The sequence below is a fragment of the Pelecanus crispus genome, chromosome W (genome assembly GCF_030463565.1).
Source record: "Pelecanus crispus isolate bPelCri1 chromosome W, bPelCri1.pri, whole genome shotgun sequence".
Lineage (NCBI taxonomy): Eukaryota > Metazoa > Chordata > Aves > Pelecaniformes > Pelecanidae > Pelecanus > Pelecanus crispus.
Window position 1 is genome coordinate 7,113,592 of NC_134675.1, and position 20,687 is coordinate 7,134,278.

The 20,687-nt window shown below is 41.9% G+C and overlaps 1 protein-coding gene across 1 annotated transcript in view; it reads left to right on the forward strand.

Moving 5' to 3' along the window:
- LOC142596482 (NAD(P) transhydrogenase, mitochondrial-like) overlaps positions 1 to 19,937 on the forward strand; it is a 54,533-nt gene extending 34,596 nt beyond the window's left edge. Inside the window, exons 18-21 of the mRNA XM_075725603.1 lie at positions 1,141 to 1,222; positions 17,342 to 17,460; positions 18,454 to 18,569; positions 19,788 to 19,937. Coding sequence (XP_075581718.1) covers positions 1,141 to 1,222; positions 17,342 to 17,460; positions 18,454 to 18,569; positions 19,788 to 19,937 — 467 coding nt within the window. The remainder of the gene's footprint in view (positions 1 to 1,140; positions 1,223 to 17,341; positions 17,461 to 18,453; positions 18,570 to 19,787) is intronic.
- The last annotated feature ends 750 nt before the right edge of the window (positions 19,938 to 20,687 follow it).

Genomic DNA, 20,687 nt, shown 5'->3' on the forward strand with positions numbered 1-20,687 from the left:
AAACAAAACAAAACCCCAAAAAACAACAAACCCCAAACCAACACAAGAAACAAACAAACCCAAACCAAAACAAAAAACCTGTAGCCTGTCTTGCAGTTGCAACATAGCAGCAGCATGTCAAATGTTGACTGGGGTTGTGGGATCTGTTTTTGTTCACAGGTTAGTAATCATTCTTCTGTGTAGAAATGTGTATGTCACTTTATTTTTCCTTGTGTGTATCTCTTCAAACTTTGTCCTATTTATTTAGTTTTTAAATTCTTCAGGACAAAGGCTGTCTTTTGTTTACAGTTAACTTTGTGTACAGCTGTTGTGGTGCGAGTTTCTAAGCACTACCATAGTACCAATGGTACCAATAACAAAATATCTGTCCCTTAAGTTACTGAGAGGATTTTGTTTATGCTTCTTGTCTACTTGCTCAATTCTGTATTGTTTTGTTAAAAAACCTGCAGAAGAAAAAAAAATAATCTCAAACTTAATTAGTATCCAATAAATACTGGAATTAAAGTAGAAAAAAACCTGAAAACGGAAATCCTGAGTTCTCTGAAATTCTGATGTCAGCTATAGGTTTATATAGTTCAATAGCACATTTCCTCTTAGAAGTCAGGTGGGGAGTAGTTCAAGACTTGTTTTCCTTCAACTGAATGGCACAACTATTGTATTAAATTATATTTTAGCATTGGAATGAGAAGAATGCTAAAAACCAAAGTAGTCTTTCATTTTGCTTCAGCTTAAATGAAATCATCAGTGAGTTAAGATTCTAATTTGGGAAGTTACCTTTGTTTCAAACAAAGCTTGCAAACATCTTCAAGGAGTTTGTCTCTTGCTCTTGTGGTCAAACCTTGAGGACACCATTAATAACTTATACTCTGCGTTTTCTTTCTGGGCTTTATTGCTCTGCTGAATTAATTCAGATAGACTGAAAAGATTATTTGCTGCTAAAAGTCATATTCAGCTACTGAATTACAGTGGTCAGGCTGAAACTCCCCTGGGAATATATGAGTATCTGATGTATATATTGGGTTTTTTGTTTATTTTTAATTATGAGAGCTTCTGTTTGTGTGGAGGGTACACTTATTCCCCATAACTATTCTGTCTGCACTGAAATGGGGAAAATAGCTTAAAATTTTGAAATTCTTTCAGGTTATGGTTTGTGTGCAGCAAAAGCTCAGTACCCCATAGCTGATCTAGTGAAGATGTTGAGAGAACAAGGGAAAAATGTCAGGTAAGTACTTTACTTGATGAAAAGTATTACTTTATTTTTTTATTATTATTCCATTAAAATCTCCTACAAGTCTGTGTTTTGGCTTAATTTTTCGTTCAGCAGTCATTATTATGCTGATCTCTCTCAGAAATACTAGCTGGAGGAATGTTCTAGTCTTATTAACTTATAGCTGAATATCTAGAAGTTTCATGCTTTAGTGTAAAAGGTATTTCTACCTTTACTATTTCAGGGAATTAAGATACTGTTAAGATTGTTCTTAAATTTGGGCTTTGGAAGTAGCCCCAGCAGTTGGAGAATAATTTTATTTCTTGTTTCTTTGTTTGGTGGTATGCTGAAGTTTAGTTAAAAAAAAGGCTTTAAAATTTAATACTACTTTGTTGTAGCAACACCACCTTACTTTGTTTTATAAGGTAAATTAGCTAGCTCCTTTAGATACATATGCTCTGCCTTTAGATATAGTAGTACTTTTCTACAAAAAAAGCAGTGAATTTTTTTAAAAAATAATATTTCAATGTATTTTTTTGCATTCTGTTCAAGAGAACAGTTAGCAGCCTTTTCTAAAGGTGGAGTTTGGAGAACTCTGAAAACAGTCACTCTGAAAATTGTTACTGTGCAGAGTAATCACAACAGCTGACTTCAGTGCAGGGAGAATAGGGTTTTTTTTTTTCCTCTACAGTTGTAGTCAGTGGGGAGAGAGAACAGGCCTAACTTAAGTGCTTTGAATTGCCTCCTAGAGAAACCTCTGTTAAGGGTGATTATTTACTAGGCTAAAGTAGCTTTATTTTATTTTTTTAAGTCCTAATTTCCTAGGGAAACTGACCCCTCTGCTTGTGAAACTGTTTGGGAATAATTAAAGGGGTGCAATGGGAAGAGTTGAGGATTCTAGGCAGGAAATGAGGGTCTCCTTGCAGTATGGAGAAAGTGTTTGCTGGGGTCAGTCTGGTATGAAGTTGAAGAGTAGATCAGGTAGCAGCCTCTACACCAAGAACACAGGACTTATTTCTTTCCTGGGATAACTGACTTGCATTAATAGCAACAACAACAAAAAACCAAACCCAAAACCAAACCCAAAACCAAACAACCCCCCAAAAAAACCCAACCAACAAAAAAAACCCCCAAAAAACCCAAAACCAACCAACCAACCAAAAAAACCCCTACCCCACCCCAAAAAACCCCAACCAAACAAAACCACCACCCCACAAAAAAATGGGCAGTAACATCAAATTCTGACTGGTATGTTTGAAACAACGCTGGGAAAAAATTTAATCACACTGTAATGTTAGATGTCCTCCTTTGGTTAAAAATCCAGTCTACGTTACCTTTTTACTCTTCCACTAATCCCTTCTGCACTCTGGGATAGCTAAAGACATTCAGTGTGTATTAATGAGAGGTGTCTTGCAGGTGCTCAAGAGCTCCTGTGTTTGGACTGATGTGCTGCACACAGTGTCTCTGTTAAAAGTAGATCTCCCGTCGGGGGGGGGAGGGAAGGGAAGTAGATCTCCTTCCTCGAAATCATCATAAGTCAATCCATGTGATCTTATGTTAGCAGTAGGATTTTAGCTTCCACAGGATATACCGTCTGATTTCTCTTTTGCCTCTTCCAAGCATTAGGGCTGTGGTATCTTCTCTCACATCATGCTTTTAAGGTTTCTAAAGTCTGATTTGTTTAGAAAGTAGCCAGCGAACACAGAAAGGTCTGAAGATGTAAACTTCTGTCACTATTTTAATGTAACCTGAATCTTCACAAAATAGTTGAAGTTAGATCTCTGGAGATTGTCTAGTTCAGCCAGCCCCCTTGCTCAAAGCAGAGTCAACTAGAGCAGGTTGCTTAGGATCTTGTCCAGTTGGGTTTTGAATATCCAGTCTCTATGGATGGAGACTTGACAGCCTCTCTGGGCAATCTGTTCCAGTGTTCAAATCACTCTTAAAGTAAAATGGTTCGGTGTGTGGTTTTTATTTAAATTTGTGCACATGTCCTCTTGTCTGTTCATTGGATACCACTGAGAAGAATCTGGCTCTGTTGTCTTTACTCCCCTCCATCAGTATTTATACACAGTGATAAGATTCACCTGAGCATTCTCTTATCCAGGCTGAAGAATCCCAGCTCTCAGCCTCTCTCCTCATGACAAATACTCTAATCCCTTAAGCATTTTAGACCTACTCTTATCAGGTTCCCATAAATCTTTGCTATTGCAAGCAATACTGTTATTAGAGTTCTCTGAGTATTGCGTGGAAGGATTACTGGAGTGCATGTGGCCAGTCCTATGGACTTATTCTGCTGGAGTTCTACTCCAAAAAGCAGAGATAATTCTTAGGTACTAGTACTGGCCCAAGTCCTTTCCTCCTTCAGTTTTTTCATAGACCTTATAGGTGTTGAAAGTACTGGAAAGCTAACATAATGCCTCCCTTGCTGATTGTTTGGGAAACCATTTTCTAATTATGGTAACTTAATATTTTAAAATTAGTCAAGGTTCAGTTTTCATTTAAAATGATGTTTGGACAGGTGCTGGTTAGCCAGACTCATTCTCTGATTTCCATGTGTTTATTTCAATCAGATGGTGACTTTCCTTTGGAATCAATACTCCAGCAATTAGTGGGGTTTTTTTGTTTTGCTTTTCTTCCACTATTTTTCCAAGTTCATGGAAAAGTTGCATATAAGTCTTTGCAGTGTTTTACAGCATGTATTGTGATGGATAACAGCAGAGTAGTTGTAGGGTTTAGCAGCAATTACTTGTTAGTGTTTACCCAGAATGTCGCAATTTTGCGTATAAAATTGCTTTTTAGATGTATTTGTGCATGCATGCGAAATGATGGTGTGTGCTGGTGTATCTGCTTCCTGGAGCAGTTCTCTTAACACCTTATTTCCCCATGTTTAGCAGAAGTTGTATGTGTGTCCAAACTGCATTAAAAATTTTGAAGACCAAAACAAAAGAACCTTTCTTGGTTAATGCGATGACAGTGTCACATGCTTTTGGCTTTCCTTTCGGTGCTTCTGTGTGGGCAAGCTTTATTTTTTTTTTTTTTTTTTAATCAACCTTGGTGATATAAAAGACTATTGGTTTTGCCTTTTATGTTGGCTTTGCAGGGGAGAAATGTGAATGAATTCTTGAAATAACTGTCTTATTCTTGAAATAACTGTCTTATTCTTGAAATAACTGTCTTATTCTTGAAATAACTGTCTTATTCTTGAAATGAGTCAGTTTCAGGAAGGGATCACTGCAGTGGTTACCCAGTATTTTAATGAAATAAATCTGTATTTACAGTTTGTGGTCATTTAGGCCTTTCACCACTTTGCGGAGCTCCCATGGTGTTCATTGAGTGCAGCTACTGTCCTTCTGGTTTCAGTAAGCCTGGAGTGCCTTGGGCCCCTAGTACGCTCTCCATCCAGATGTAGTGACACTCTCGCACATCTGCTGTGGAAGGGTGCCAGTGTGGATGTACGATTGTCATCAGTTTGTAATGCCCATACTGTGTCAAGAAAAATTGCATCTGTCATATGGTCTCTTTTTTTTTTTTTTTTATTTTGCCTATAGCCATAACATTCTCAGTGAAGAGCACAGATTATATAACATGATGCAGAACTTTTTATGACTAGGGTTTAAATTTAGAAATATGGGAGTTCGGAAACTTCAGACTGTTTTAGTTATTACATTGCATAGCTATATCATCGCTTACTTGTAATCTGCTGCAAGACCATCTCATCTTTAATGTGTTAGTAGGATCATGTAGAAAGCTGGATATTGCTGACCGTTCATCATAGTTTTTCCTTGTTATGGATGGGTAAAACAACAAAACTTTTCATAGGCCAAATCCCGCAGTCCCCAGAATTCATTGGCCAAAGTTACAACTGAGTAAACTGGTAAGGCAAGAACTTTTGTTGAAAGTTCTTCAACCATATGCTGTGTTGTTTGTAGGCCCCTGTCGTGGTTTAGCCCCAGCCAGCAACTAAGCACCACGCAGCTGCTCGCTCACTCCCTACCCCGATGGGATGGGGGAGAGAATTGGAGGAGTAAGAGTGAGAAACACTCCTGGGTTGAGATAAGAACAGTTTAATAACTGAAATAAAGTAAAACAGTAATGATAATAATAACAATATAATAATGATGATGATATGCAAAGCAAGTGATGCACAATGCAATTGCTCACCACCCGCCGACCGATACCCAGACAGTTTCCCGAGCAGCGATCGCTGCTCCCTGGCCAACCCCCCCCAGTTTCTATACTGAGCATGATGTCACATGGTATGGAATAGCCCTTTGGGCAGTTTGGATCAACTATTCTGGCTGTGCCCCCTCCCAGCTTCTTGTGCACCTGGCAGAGCATGGGAAGCTGAAAAGTCCTTGACTAGCATAAGCAGTGCTCAGCAACAACTAAAAACATCAGTGTGTTATCAATATTCTTCTCCTACTAAATCCAAAACACAGCACTATGCCAGCTACTAGGAAGAAAATTAACTCTATCCCAGCCCGAAACCAGGACAGCCCATAGTTGTGAAATTCAGACTTCTTATGTATAATTATATTCTATAATAATTCTCTATATAGGATATATAATTCTTTTGTAGTATTATAATACAGTCTAAAACTTTATACATTCTCATATGTGTGTGGGTAATTGACACTGTCCATGTCCACATAAAGTTAAGTATTTTAGCTTTTGCCACAGCATAACTTTACTAAGACTTTTTCTGTCAGTGTGGTGGTTGTTTTTTGGTTTTGCTTTTTTTTTTTTCCCCCCTGCATAGTACTCTTATTAAGAAAATTGAATTCCAGGGTGCAAGGACTCTTAAAATTGTGCTTTGCATGAACTTTCTAAATCTGACTCAAAGTACGGTGGTTTTCTGGTAACTCTCATAGCTGAGGGAAATGCAGATTATCTCTTTAACAGCTGTTCAAATTAGTTGCTAATATGTTAGTGTGTTTTGTGTGGGTGTGGAGTGTTTTTTTTAAACCTAATTTTTATAGGTGGTTATCTTGCAGGACTTGCATTTCTGTCTTTTGATACTGGAGAATCTAATCACTTCTGAGCACATAAAAACACAGCTTTCTTACATATTTGAAAATGTGAAAGAATAGATTTAGTGTTATATCTGCATTTTTGAAATTTTTATTGTTACCTCTACACCTGAGCTCTAATCAAATGTGTTCAGGGTTCTGTTTTTTTTCTCTCCATGGTTCTCATTACTTGTGAATAATAGAACATGTGGATGGGTACCTCTTGCACATTTCTTTAACTTAATAAATAAAACTGATTAATTGTTTAATTATTTCAGTTTACAGTCATCATTCTTTGCTCTATGAGAAAATCTGGAAGAATTTTAAAGGATGAGCAGTTAAGATGCTGTCCCAATCAATCTTAACATACTGCATAGCTCAGGTTTGCATAAGATGGAAATCACTGTCACAATGCTGAATGGCAGCTTAAGAACAATGTGTACTGATGCAAGTTTCTAGGAAGCTGAAGTATGTTTACTAGGAAGACACTAAGTGTGTATGTGTGTGTCAGTTCTCAGTTTCTTAGTGTCAAATCAACTGTGTGGATTCTGAGTTATTAATGCTGCAGATGGAGGGACAAATGGAGTCCAGCAGATCTGTTAGCTCAAGTGCTGTATCAGTGTAGCTAGAGAGAACTAGCAAACCTTTCTGTACCTGATCTCTTTCTGCAAGGATGCAGCTGTAGCTGCATGCTCATGGGGGTGTATTGTAGGTATGCCATTGGTTCCATATGGGTAAGCTCAGCTCTGGGTGACCTTAATAGGTCAGTTTGTTTTATGGAGGCAGGCTCTTCTTTCTTCCCTGCAGTTGGGTTCTTGGGAGGGTTATTGCATTGAGCTAAGGTTCATGCCATGTATTTGGATCTTGCCCTTGCTGTGATAAACCATAGTGGTTGGAAATAGGGAGCCAGTACTAACCCTCATTTAATTAGTTAAATTAAACTCAGTTTAAATTTAACTGACCTGACTTCAGCAGAGCCACTGAGCTTAGTTCACACTGAAGTGCTGTTTCTAGGGACATCTTGTTGCCTCAGGCATGTGTTGTGGTTTAGCCCTAGCCAGCAACTAAGCACCATGCAGCCGGTTGTTGGACGGTTGCATGCTGAAGTCAGTTCACATTCCAACATGGTTTCATCAAAGTTCATTTTCATTAAGCTGGGCAATACCATTGATGCGGCATATAGCAATCATAATATTTAGTATTATATACTTAATATTAACCTACTATATTATTATATTAACATGCAGTTAAGAGATAACATATAGTTAACAGATAACATACAGTATTATAAAGCAATTAATATCATACAATTCAGTTCATTGGCTATTTTCACCCAAAATCAAATTCCCTTGAGGTACACATTGGGCTTCCCCATCCTTTCGCATCACCCACCAAGTGCACCCAGGTCCTTGAGCAAAAGCAATCCCACGAATGGGTTTGCATTTGCCAGAGGGGGAAGTAACCCAGACTGTCTTCCCCAGCATATTTTTCATGTGCACTACAGGAACTTTATCTCCTTCTACAGTATGTAGAAGTCTTGACTGGGCAGGGCCAGCTCGATTGGCAGATCCCCTGGTGTTGACTAACCAGGTGGCTTTTGCTAAATGCGTATCCCAATGTTTAAACGTCCCACCACCCATTGCTCTCAGGGTAGACTTTAACAATCCATTGTATCGCTCAATTTTCCCGGAGGCTGGTGCATGGTAAGGGATGTGATACACCCACTCAATGCCGTGCTCTTTGGCCCAGGTGTCTATGAGGTTGTTTCGGAAATGAGTCCCGTTGTCTGACTCAATTCTTTCTGGGGTGCCGTGTCACCACAGGACTTGCTTTTCAAGGCCCAGGATGGTGTTCCGGGCGGTGGCATGGGGCACGGGATATGTTTCCAACCATCCAGTGGTTGCTTCCACCATGGTGAGCACATAGCGCTTGCCTTGGCGGGTCTGTGGGAGCGTGATGTAGTCAATCTGCCAGGCCTCCCCATATTTATATTTCAGCCATCGTTCACTATACCCAAGGGGCTTGAACTGCTTGGCTTGCTTGATTGCAGCGCATGTTTCACACTCATGAATAACCTGTGCAATACTGTCCATAGTTAAGTCCACCCCTCGATCACGAGCCCATTTATACGTTGCATCCCTTCCTTGATGGCCTGAGGCGTCATGGGCCCACCGAGCTATAAATAATTCACCCTTATGTTGCCAGTCCAAATCCACCTGAGCCACTTCAATCTTAGCAGCCTGATCTACTTGCTGGTTGTTTTGATGTTCTTCAGTGGCCCGACTCTTAGGTACATGAGCATCTACATGACGAACTTTTACAACCAGGTTCTCTACCCGGGCAGCAATATCTTGCCACAATGCGGCAGCCCAGATTGGTTTGCCTCTGCGCTGCCAGTTGCTCTGCTTCCATTGCTGCAGCCACCCCCACAGGGCATTTGCCACCATCCATGAGTCAGTATAGAGATAAAGGACTGGCCACTTTTCTCTTTCAGCAATATCTAAAGCCAGCTGGATGGCTTTCACCTCTGCAAACTGACTCGACTCCCCTTCTCCTTCAGCAGTTTCTGCCACTTGTCGTATAGGACTCCATACAGCAGCTTTCCACCTCCGATGCTTTCCCACAAGACGACAGGACCCATCAGTGAACAGGGCATATTGCTTTTCATTTTCTGGCAATTTATTATACAGTGGGGCCTCTTCAGCACGTGTCACCTCCTCCTCTGGTGATATTCTAAGGTTTTTTCCTTCTGGCCAGTCCATGATCACTTCCAAGACTCCTGGGCGACTGGGGTTTCCTATTCGAGCCCGTTGTGTGATTAGTGCGACCCACTTACTCCATGTAGCATCAGTTGCATGATGTGTACAGGGGACCCTCCCTTTGAACATCCAGCCCAACACTGGCAGTCGGGGTGCCAGCAGGAGCTGTGCTTCAGTACCAACCACTTCTGAAGCAGCTCGAACCCCTTCATATGCTGCCAGTATCTATTTCTCAATTGGAGTAGAGCGGGCTTCGGATCCTCTGTATCCCCGACTCCAAAACCCTAGGGGTCGACCTCGAGTCTCCCCTGGTGCTTTCTGCCAGAGGCTCCAGGTAGGGCCATTCTCCCCGGCTGCAGTGTAGAGCACATTTTTAATATCCTGCCCTGCCCGGACTGGCCCAAGGGCTACTGCATGAACTATCTCCCGTTTAATTTGTTCAAAGGCTTGTTGTTGCTCAGGGCCCCATTTGAATTCGTTCTTCTTCCGGGTCACTTGATAGAGAGGGCTTACGATCTGGCTGTAATTTGGAATATGCATTCTCCAAAACCCCACAACACCTAAGAAAGCTTGTGTTTCCTTTTTGCTACTTGGTGGGGACATAGCTGTTATTTTGTTGATCACATCCATTGGGATCTGATGACGTCCATCTTGCCATTTTATTCCTAAAAACTGGATGTCCTGTGCAGGCCCCTTGACCTTACTCTGTTTTATGGCAAAACCAGCCTTCAGAAGGATTTGGACTATTTTCTTTCCCTTCTCAAAAACTTCTTCTGCTGTGTTGCCCCACACAATGATGTCATCCATGTACTGCAGATGTTCTGGAGCTTCACCCTGTTCCAGTGCCGTCTGGATCAGTCCATGGCAAATGGTGGGGCTGTGCTTCCACCCCTGGGGCAGTCGGTTCCAGGTGTACTGAACACCCCTCCAGGTAAAAGCAAACTGGGGCCTGCACTCTGCTGCCAAAGGGATGGAGAAAAATGGATTAGCGATATCAATTGTGGCACACCACTTGGCTGCCTTTGACTCCAGTTCATATTGAAGTTCTAGCATGTCTGGCATGGCAGCACTTAGCGGCGGTGTAACTTCGTTCAGGCCACGATAGTCCACTGTTAGTCTCCACTCCCCATTAGACTTTCGCACTGGCCATATGGGACTGTTAAAGGGTGAGCGAGTCTTGCTGATCACTCCCTGGCTCTCCAGTCGACGAATCAGGTTATGGATGGGAATCAGGGAGTCTCCGTTGATGCGATATTGCCGCCTGTGCACAGTTGTGGTAGCAATCGGCACCTGTTGTTCCTCAACCTTCAGCAACCCTACAATCGAAGGGTCCTCTGAGAGACCGGGCAAGGTGGACAACTGTTTAATTTCCTCCATCTCCAAAGCAGCTATACCAAAAGCCCACTGGTACTCATTTGGGTCCTTGAAATACCCTCTCCTGAGGTAATCTATGCCAAGGATGCACGGAGCGTCTGGGCCAGTCACAATGGGGTGCTTTTGCCACTCATTCCCAGTTAGGCTCACTTCAGCTTCCAGTACAGTTAGCTGTTGGGATCCCCCTGTCACTCCAGAAATACAAATGGGTTCTGCCCCTTTATACTTTGATGGCATTAGCGTGCACTGTGCACCAGTGTCCACCAGAGCCTTCTACTCCTGTGGGTCTGACGTTCCAGGCCATCGAATCCACACAGTCCAGTAAACCCGGTTGTCCCTTTCCTCCACCTGGCTGGAGGCAGGGCCCCTCTAACACTGGTCACAGTATTCGCTGTTCACTTCCTGTAAATGTGAATCAAAAGTCCCCTGATCAAGGTCGGAAGTAAAATTAGTCCTCTTACTCTGTCTGGGGAACTGCTCACTGGAAACTGGAGCTGCAATTTTCCTGGGAGAACCGCCTTTTCTAATAGTTTTTCCTTGCAACTCACGCACCCGTGCCTCTAAGGTTGAGGTGGGTTTTCCATCCCACTTTCTCATGTCCTCTCCATAATCACGCAGGTAAAACCACAGGGTGCCCCGTGGTGTGTATCCTCTATATCCTCTCTCTTGAGCATAGGGACGTTGACTCCTAATGGCTGAGACACTGGTCCGTGCAGGTGGGGAGTAGGACAGATCCTCTCTGAGTTGTTGGAACTCTTGGCACAGTTTTTCCACAGCCGAGACACAGGCCTGTAGGGAGGAAGAGATACTTTCTTCGTATTCCCGGAGTTGTCTAGCCACTTCATCCACCGTTGGTGCCTCGTCGTCTTTCCAGGCTAGTATTGCCGAGTTGGAATACGATGCTGGTGCGCTCCGTACCACCTTCTGCCACATGGATTGTGTGCACCTGACTTCATCTGGGTCTTTGGTTAACTGCTCATCGTTCAGGTCACTGTAAATCACCTCCAGCACGCCTAATTCCCTCAGGTACTGGATACCTTTCTCTACGGTGGTCCATTTGCTTGGGCGGTATAAAACATCCTCCTTGAAGGGATACCTTTCCTTCACGCTTGACAGAAGTCGCCTCCAGAGGCTGAGCGGTTTTGCCCCTTTTCCAATTGCTTTGTCAATGCCCCCTTCCCTGGAAAGGGATCCCAGCTGCTTGGCTTCCCTACCCTCTAAATCCAGGCTACTGGCCCCGTTATCCCAGCATCGGAGCAGCCAGGTGATGATGTGCTCGCCTGGATGACGACCGAAATCTTTTCGCATATCTCGCAGCTCACTCAGGGATAGGGATCGGGTGGTCACCATCTCATTTATGGGTTCTTCCTCCTCTGGGTCTCGTGATGGCCCTGGTTCATCTTCATCCCTTACTAAACGAACTGATTTCCTCGTGTATTTCTTCTTCTGTATAGGGGCAACTGATACCGGCGCAGGTTGGTTCTCTGGTTTAGCCGCAGTGTCTGTCACTGGGGTTTGAGTAGCCGCAGTGCTCATGGCTGTGGCTGGAGTAGCCACAGTGCCTGGGGCAGGGGTTTGAGTAGCTGCAAGGCCTGTAGTGGGGGTTGGAGTAGCCGCAGGGCCTGTAGTGGGGGTTTGAGTAGCCACAGTGCTTGTTGTTTTGTCATCAGATCCAGAGACCTTCTCTTTCTTTTGAGGGTACTGATTAGCGTTGACCACGGCTCGATAGGCATGGGCCAGTCCCCAGCATGTTGCAATGATTTGTGTCTCTCTGGAGCTACCAGGGTGACAACATACTTCTTCCAAATACTTTACTAATTCTTCAGGATTCTGCACTTGTTCAGGGGTGAAGTTCCAAAACACTGGAGGTCCCCACTGCCCCAGGTACTTGCGCATACGATCCCACACACCCTGCCACTCATAATTATCCAGCCTTGGGGCAGATCTCTGGATGATATTTTTAAACTGCTTACTGACCTTTATCAAAACGGAAACAACATTCCCAAGAAGTATCAATAGAAGTATCTTAACTGCCCAGGGGTGTTCAAGATACTGGAAAGTTGTTGTAATGAAGGAGGAAACATCATAGAAGAAAGCAGCAAAGGTGCCATTCTGTATTTCCTCCACAACAAGCCTCTCAGAGTAAGAAGTATAATTGCTAACTCTCTCTATGAGGTAGTACCCGAAGTACAGTAGTGACTTCTGTATGAAACCCAAATACCAAAGAATGCTCAAGGTCAGGGTTTTGATAAGGAGCCTCCCAAGCAAAAGATCATGAATCACTGCAGAGCATAGCACACTACACAAACTGACAACAAGCTTTAATGCGTGCTGCAAAAAAAAAAACATGGTGCAGATCAGAAGAACTAATATCGTGACCGGCAACTGTTAACAGACTCCTTAATACACTCTGGTTAATCTGTTGTTATCTCAAACCCTTCGTGCCCCATGTTGGGCGCCAAAAAGGACTGTCGTGGTTTAGCCCCAGCCAGCAACTAAGCACCACGCAGCCGCTCGCTCACTCCCCCTACCCCGATGGGATGGGGGAGAGAATCGGAGGAGTAAGAGTGAGAAACACTCCTGGGTTGAGATAAGAACAGTTTAATAATTGAAATAAAGTAAAATAGTAATGCTAATAGTAACAGTATAATAATGATAATAATAATAATGATACACAAAGCAAGTGATGCACAATGCAATTGCTCACCACCCGACGACCGATACCCAGACAGTTCCCGAGCAGCGATCGCTGCTCCCCGGCCACCCCCCCCAGTTTCTATACTGAGCATGACGTCATATGGTATGGAATAGCCCTTTGGTCAGTTTGGATCAACTATTCTGGCTGTGCCCCCTCCCAGTTTCTTGTGCGCCTGGCAGAGCATGGGAAGCTGAAAAAAGTCCTTGACTAGCATAAGCAGTACTCAGCAACAACTAAAAACATCAGCATGTTATCAACATTCTTCTCCTACTAAATCCAAAACACAGCACTATGCCTGCTGCTAGGAAGAAAATTAACTCTATCCCAGCCGAAACCAGGACAGCATGTCACCAGGTCTGAGCTAGCTTTCCTTGTAAGAAAAGGTTCAAAATATGAACTAATTTTTCAGTGTGCTGTGTTGTCTTCCTAAATCTAAACAGTATCTGAAAGAGGCTGAATATTCTTGCCTGGTACTTATACTGTTTAGGTGTGAAGTCTGTTATTAGCAAGGAGGTGTATGCTCACTTCAGTATATCTGACAGTTCGAGGTGATAAGCAAGCCCCATGTTATACAGTCAGGGTCAAGAGAGAAAATGCCTGGTGAATTCTGTGTTTCAGTGAACTACCAGAATAATGTTTCAAGTCAGACACAGTATGATTGTGAATCTTTGTTTTGGGTACAGTATATGTAGACTGAAAATTTAGTCGTGTAAACAGAAAGTCAAAAAGAGTGTGAGATTTCTGCTTGATTTAAAACCAAACCAACCAATCTAAGGGAGTACTTGCATAACTGATATTAAAAGCATATCAAAGAAACTTGGCAATTTTTCACTTTTTAAAACATTTTACCATAAAACATGCTTCTCAGTTGTTCATGTTTTGAATTTTTACATATGAATGAGGTTCATATGTTGAACATCTGGGAGAGCATATGCGACAAAATGTTTCTGCTGTAATGCATGTAGCTTTGAAGAGCTGCTGCTGTTGAGAGTCAGGAGCAATATACACAGCTTTTATTAGACATGCTGTGAGCCATCAAGGATTTTAGCTTGCTCTCTTCCATGCTTACCTGAATTCTGCTTTCAGTTGGACAGGCTAATTTCACTCCAGATATATGTAAGTCTTATCTTGTGAAATAATGAAAGCCTTAGAGAGGAGCATATTTTTTATGATTCTTTTTGATACACTTGCACATCCAGTTTCAAGAGGTACTGGCAGGCTGCTGTCATACTTGGTTAACAGGCTCTCAGAAGCAGACTTCTGGGAGTCACTTCAAGATTTGTTCAAAAGGCTTTTGTATGAGCAGCTTTCTCAAACTCTGTGAATGTGCAGTATGTGGTTTTAAGCAGAGTCTGTCAGAAGTCTAACTACTGATGGTTCATGCCATAACTCTTCCTGAATTAAGATCACTTGTCCCTTTTCTTCCCCCCCCCCCACCCCCCCCCCCCCCCCTTTTTCCCAATGGTGAGGTCAAAAGCGAAATTCATTCACCTACAACTATAACCTGTCTTTTCTTCCTCATGGAGGTGGTTGTGATATGGGGGGGGGGGGGGGGGGGGGGGGTAGGCCTTTCTGACCTTGGCAACATCTCTGGTGTAGATGGACCATCATCCACATCATCAGTTGACTGACCTTTCACATCCAGAGCCTCATACCTGTTGTACAGAGGCACCTGGGAAGGCGAGGTAGGCAAGGAGGGGGTTTGCCTGCTGCCCCGAGTGTGGACTTGCCTCCATTCACTCCTTTCCTTTAAGCTACCGCCTTCTGCCTGGTGGGGGGAAGATACAGGATCCCCTTGATCTTGTGTTTTTTCTGGTGGCTGTTTCTGTCTCAGGGAGGGCAGAGCATGGTTCCACCAGTCTATCTATCTCTGACTCCCTGATGCTCCTTAACCTTTCTACTTCCTCTTGTAGCTCTGCCACCAGGCTGAGCAGATCATCTACTTGGTCACACCTCACACAGCTGTTCTCACTACTGCCATCTGTTACTAGTGAAAGGCTCTGGCACACCGTGCAGCCTGAGACCTGGGTGGCTGCATGATTTTGTGGGAGCTCTGTCTGGGGAGCCACATCCATTCTGGTGAGTGCAAAGGATATAGCTTTCTGCTGGGTGGATACCATAGCTAAGCTCCTTCTGAGAGGGTGATGACCACCAATTGAACTCGCCTCTTGAGCTGGTAGGGTGACAACGCCCTTCCTGCATGCCCTTCTGTGCAAACTGCCAGGCCACGCCCTGGCTATTGTGCCACACTGTTCACAGTGCTCCCTAGGCTGCTTTTTTTTATAGGCGTGGGGGTGGCTGCGGTTGCTCTGGCAACACCCAGGCCTCCTCAGCATCTCTCACTAGAGCTGCTGGCTCTTGGCGGGTCTCTTCACTGCCCTGGTGTTTCCCTGCCTCGGGAAACACCCCGGTATGCCAAGGTTTTCCGTTCTGTTGCGGATCAGGCCGTCTCTGGAGTAGCTCGCTTTGGTGACTGACCCAGTGATTCACAAGTAATCTGTATTGATTTGACTGTGACTTGTGGGTAACATGTCACTGGTAGTCTACTTCTGTCTCAGTGGAGTTGTAAAAAAAAAAAAAAAAAAGTCATAATCCCTCTGTCATGGCAAGTTGATTTATCAGTCTTTCCCTTCTTTATGAAGAAGTCTGTCTGAATTCCTTTTATTGCATTCCTGACTCACTTGGGTTTTTGCTCGGAAATTTCTGTTCAGAAATTTACAGTTTTCTCTTGGGTATTTTCTGTCTATTCCAAAATATATGTAGACTTCCTTATTAAGCATTTAGATTCAGCCATATACAACTTTAATCTGAGGCATTTCTGCTGTGATTGAGTCAGCATTACATTTGGTGATAGCTCCAGAGCTGGAAAGACAGAGAAATCATAGGACAGCAGGCATGATCTGCATAGTTTATTCTGGGCTAGTGGATGAGCAGAAGAGTACAATTTCCCACAAGAAATAGGTTTGCTTCTGACCAAAATACGTCTTTGGGAGTTGCAGCTAAACCAATTTAACATCTGTGTTCTGAGTTTTGTCAGGTTTTTACTCTTACAGACCTGTGCTCATGTCTTAACACCTCCCTGCTGACACCCTGTGTGTCTGTCTGAATTTTTAGTAACTCATAAGCAGTGTATTCTTTGTAAGTTGTTTTTGAGCTGTTCTGAAAACACTTAAGTTGTTATGCTTAAACTGGTATAGCTTCTTAGCTCTCTATCTTCTCACTCCTCTGCATTTTTTTTTTTCTCCTCCTAAGATCAATCATGAGAAGCAAGTGGCATGTTAACCTAATTCAGCAAAGCGTTGTCTTTGTGCTTGAAGTTGAGTACCCTGCTAATTTTTCTGTTGGATTGGAGTGTTAGGCTGTGATAATCATGCATGCTACAGAGATACCCGAGTCGATGAGGTCATTTGCCAAGTGCTTTTCTAGGTCTATGAGTGTTTTTGCTTCTGGAAGGCTGCACACTTTTGGCCTTTTCATGAAGAGTGTTCTGTTGTACCCAGTTTAATTACTCTGTGGTGCTTTCACTTTTCAGTGATGTAAGGGACCTGCAAAGCATATTAATGTGGGTGATGGTTTTGCAGCAAACAGGCTTATTCATAAAGAACCAAAGATATCTGTCACAAAGTTTTAAATATGGTACTGCTTGGAAGGTGGATGTGAATGCTTGCTGTGTGTGATGTGGCTTGGGCTGATGATTGTAGCCAGACAGAATGGTAAAATAGTCCTATTACTTTAAAAAGTAATTGAAGAAAACCCACTGAGCTTGTTGGTTATAAGCTTTTGCTGGGGGGAAAATTTACTCTGGTCTATCCTGCAGTGATGTGTTTCCAGGCATTTCTGGCTACTAGTTCCTTCCATGTTGTCACTAGAAGTGTCCTTGGCATTTTTATTGCAGTAGGCTCTCCAAAGCTGCTTTGCAGGTGCAACAACTTTCTGAGAGTCTTCTTATGATGGAAGGATTGTACTCCTAGCTTTTTTAGTTTTACTGGGAATTGAGCATATTCTTTTGCATACCTGTTGTCAGTCATACTTTTAACTTTCTGGAAAAGAAATAGCTGCTCTCCAGGTGAAGAGTCAAATCTGTGGGCCTTGTTCCCTTTCCCACCCGCTCAGTTCCTTGCAACACTGGAAAAGTACTTACAATATTGTTAAGATTTAACCCTTTCTTTTTATTAATTCACATGTGTGCTTATACTTAAAGAACTTCTCAGCCTTGTAGGTCACAGGTGGCAATTTTGTTATATAAAACAAAGTGGTCAGTACTTATTGATGGGCTTGGAATTTCTCCTGTTAGGTTTGGCATTCACCCTGTGGCTGGCCGTATGCCTGGTCAGCTGAACGTACTCCTAGCAGAAGCTGGTGTTCCCTACGATATTGTACTGGAAATGGATGAGATCAACGAAGACTTCCCAGGTTGGCATGTGAGCTATAAGTTTCTAGTAGATTGGATTTGATTTTGTCAATTTTTATTTGATTCTTCTGTTTTTACATCACACAAGGATTTTAAAAATAGAAAATCTTAGGCCGTTCAGTTTTTCTTTGTGCCTGTTGTGATACCACTGTAGAGGAGCAGAGGTCTTTCTCTTGCAATCTGAGTGCTCTCCCACCTAATGGCAAGCGAGCACAGAGGAATACAAGAAATGGCCTGACTCAGAAGCAGAAAACTGAGAAGCAGAGAGTACAGACAGATTAAAGCAAAGGGAAATATTGGATGCAGGAGTATGGAAAAGAGTAGGTATTGAAGGGACAGGGATAAGTAGGCCTGTGAAACTTTTTTTCCCAGAACCAAGAGAACTTTTTTTTAATTTCTTGTAGCTGTTAAATAAATGACAAATGCTGTGCTTTTTTTTTTTTTTTAAATCACTGTTACTGCTCCATACAGGAAAACTACAGTTATTTCTTTAGGTCAGGTGCTGTGGATGATTTGACCCTGTTATATCTTGCAAACCAGTATAGCAGTGTATATACAACGCATTATTTTCCTACCTCTTTATTTAAAAATAAGAAAGTTTCTACTAAAAGGCTTTTCTAAAGAATATTCAAAGGAAAAGCCAGGCACAGAGAGATTTGAAAGTGCTGATACTATGTGTGTATGAAAGCACATTTAAATATCAAAGGATTTAACTTTGTGTGGCAGAGTGGCCTAATGAGCCCCTTGAAATGGGGTTCTAGATGCTTGCAGTTTGCTGGGGTAGTTGGTAGCACACTTGGACTCTCATGTATAACTTGCCTTGATAAGTTTGTAAAATATTTGTGGATGAAGTCCCCATAAATGTTTGTAGAGTGCTTACCATAAGGGGTGGTTCTGCCTCTACAGATCAGATTTAACACACAAATGTACATCAGCCTCAGTGTTCAGGTTTCAGATAATTTTTCATCAGTTTTATTTTCTTTCTATTGCTGCAGAAACTGATTTGGTCCTTGTAATTGGTGCAAATGATACAGTTAATTCAGCAGCTCAGGAAGATCCGAACTCTATCATAGCTGGAATGCCAGTTCTTGAGGTCTGGAAGTCCAAACAGGTGAGACTAACAGAGTTGTGTTAGCACCTACCTATAGATAGTATGCTTTTAAAAACGTGGTTTATAGGAGAAGCTAACAAGAATATCTTATTCTTCTGAGAAGCTTTTCTGCAAGGTGTCCAACAAAACAGTCAGCGCTCTGCAAATGTGATGCAGTGTTCATGAATTTATAATCATCAGCAAGTGCTTTAGTGAGACTAATAGTGACTGCAGTCGAAAAGACCAATGAAAGTACTTCTGCTCAAAAAATGTGATTAGAACAAATGATGTTCTGCTCACATCAAGGAAACTTGATGTGAAATCTTTGATCTCTTCTTCTGAACCCAGTCTTAGCCTCAGTTCTTCTATGGGTTAACTATTCCTTTGCACCCTTTGTGAATTTTTTTTTTTGGAGTTCAGTGTTGTTATACTGAATCATTCAAGTAGTGTCATAGGCACATACATTAATCGGTGTTTTGTCCATAGCTATGTGTTGCAATTTGAGAAATAAACATTTACATGTTTAAAGTTGGTATAGCTTCACAGTTTCTCTCCTGAAGGTGTAATGGTTAACTAATTTGACATTTAATGGCTAAAACTGGCTGAGATTTATTTTAGGTGGGTTTTTTGTTGTTGTTGTGGTTTGGGTTTTTTTGTGTGGTGGTGTGTGGGTGTGTTTTGTTTTTGTTTTGTTTTTTGGTTTTGTGTGTGGTTGTTTGTGTTTTTTTTGTTTGGTTTTTTTTTTTTTTTTTAAAATCCCATGCATGAAGTAATACAGAGTAATAGTCTGGAGAAGTACAAGAGAGCATTGCCCCAAGTATTGATGTGAATGCTCATCTGAATTGTGGTGTTGACAGGGAATTGGGTTCTTAAAATAGTTTAAAAATGAAAAAGCCTCAAAAACCTATTTTATAATCATCAGTGCCCATCTTGCTTTGACTTTATTACATGGAATAAAGTAAAAGCATGTGAATAGATGTAGTGTCCACGGTCTCTTTATCTGACATGTTATCTGACAAATTAAACAATATTTTGTTTAATGTGTTTCTGAAACTGGTCCAGATTTCAATTTATCTGTTACATTAAAATTTGAAATACACTTTTGTAGCAGTGAGCACTCTATTTTGGCCAGGGATCTCTCTTCCTCTCCCTTTGTAGAGGTTGGTTTTGTGTTGTCTTTATTTGAGGGGGAATGATGGTTGGTTTTCGCTGTGTCAAACACGAGCTCTTTATGTGCAGGTCATTGTAATGAAGAGATCTTTGGGAGTTGGTTATGCAGCTGTGGACAATCCAATCTTCTACAAACCCAATACTGCCATGTTGTTGGGAGATGCTAAGAAGACTTGCGATGCCCTACAGGCCAAAGTCAGGGAATCGTATCAAAGCTAAATACTGATTTACTGATTTTACTAGAAAACAGAAGTTAGAAGAATCTCTTACTGTCATAATGCAGCTGGCATTTGGAGAAGACTGCATTGACTCCTAGGAGATGGAGTTCAGTCAGGGATGTAGGCTTTTATGAAAGGATGGGCACATTAGCCCTTTAAACTAAATCTCCCATGAGGCAATGCATTAAAGAATGAAAATGTGCTTTTTAAGGTTAACATTGAGCTGTTAGAAGCAGGAAGTAATTACTCTTTGTCATCTTAAAGTAGTTATTGGCTTCCTCCTCCTAACTGTCTGTACTTCTGTCATGGAAATTCACTAAAAATTACTGTGCCAAAATTGTATTCTGTCATCATCAAAGCTGTTCTTTGGCCAGTATGGACAAAAATAACTATTTATTTCATCAAAATTTAAAGCAGAATTGCAAACAGATACTTACATGATTTGAGATCCTAAACAGAATATTTGGTTCAATTTTTTTTTATAGAATTTAAACAGTTTCTTTTGTGGATTGTATGGATGCTGTGAATCAGGAACACTTTAGGAAAGCTATTTTTCTTTAAAATACAGTTCCACTTTTTTGTAGTGTCCACTTATATTGTGTAAAACAAAACACAGGATTTCAGGGACCTACCAAGTGATGTTTAAGCCTGACAAGGAAATGTACACTTACTTGCACTGCTTAACTGTTTTCAGCAGCTGCTAAATTCTCCATCTTTTGCAGTTGTTGCCTTTTTAAGTGTCTGAGGGAAA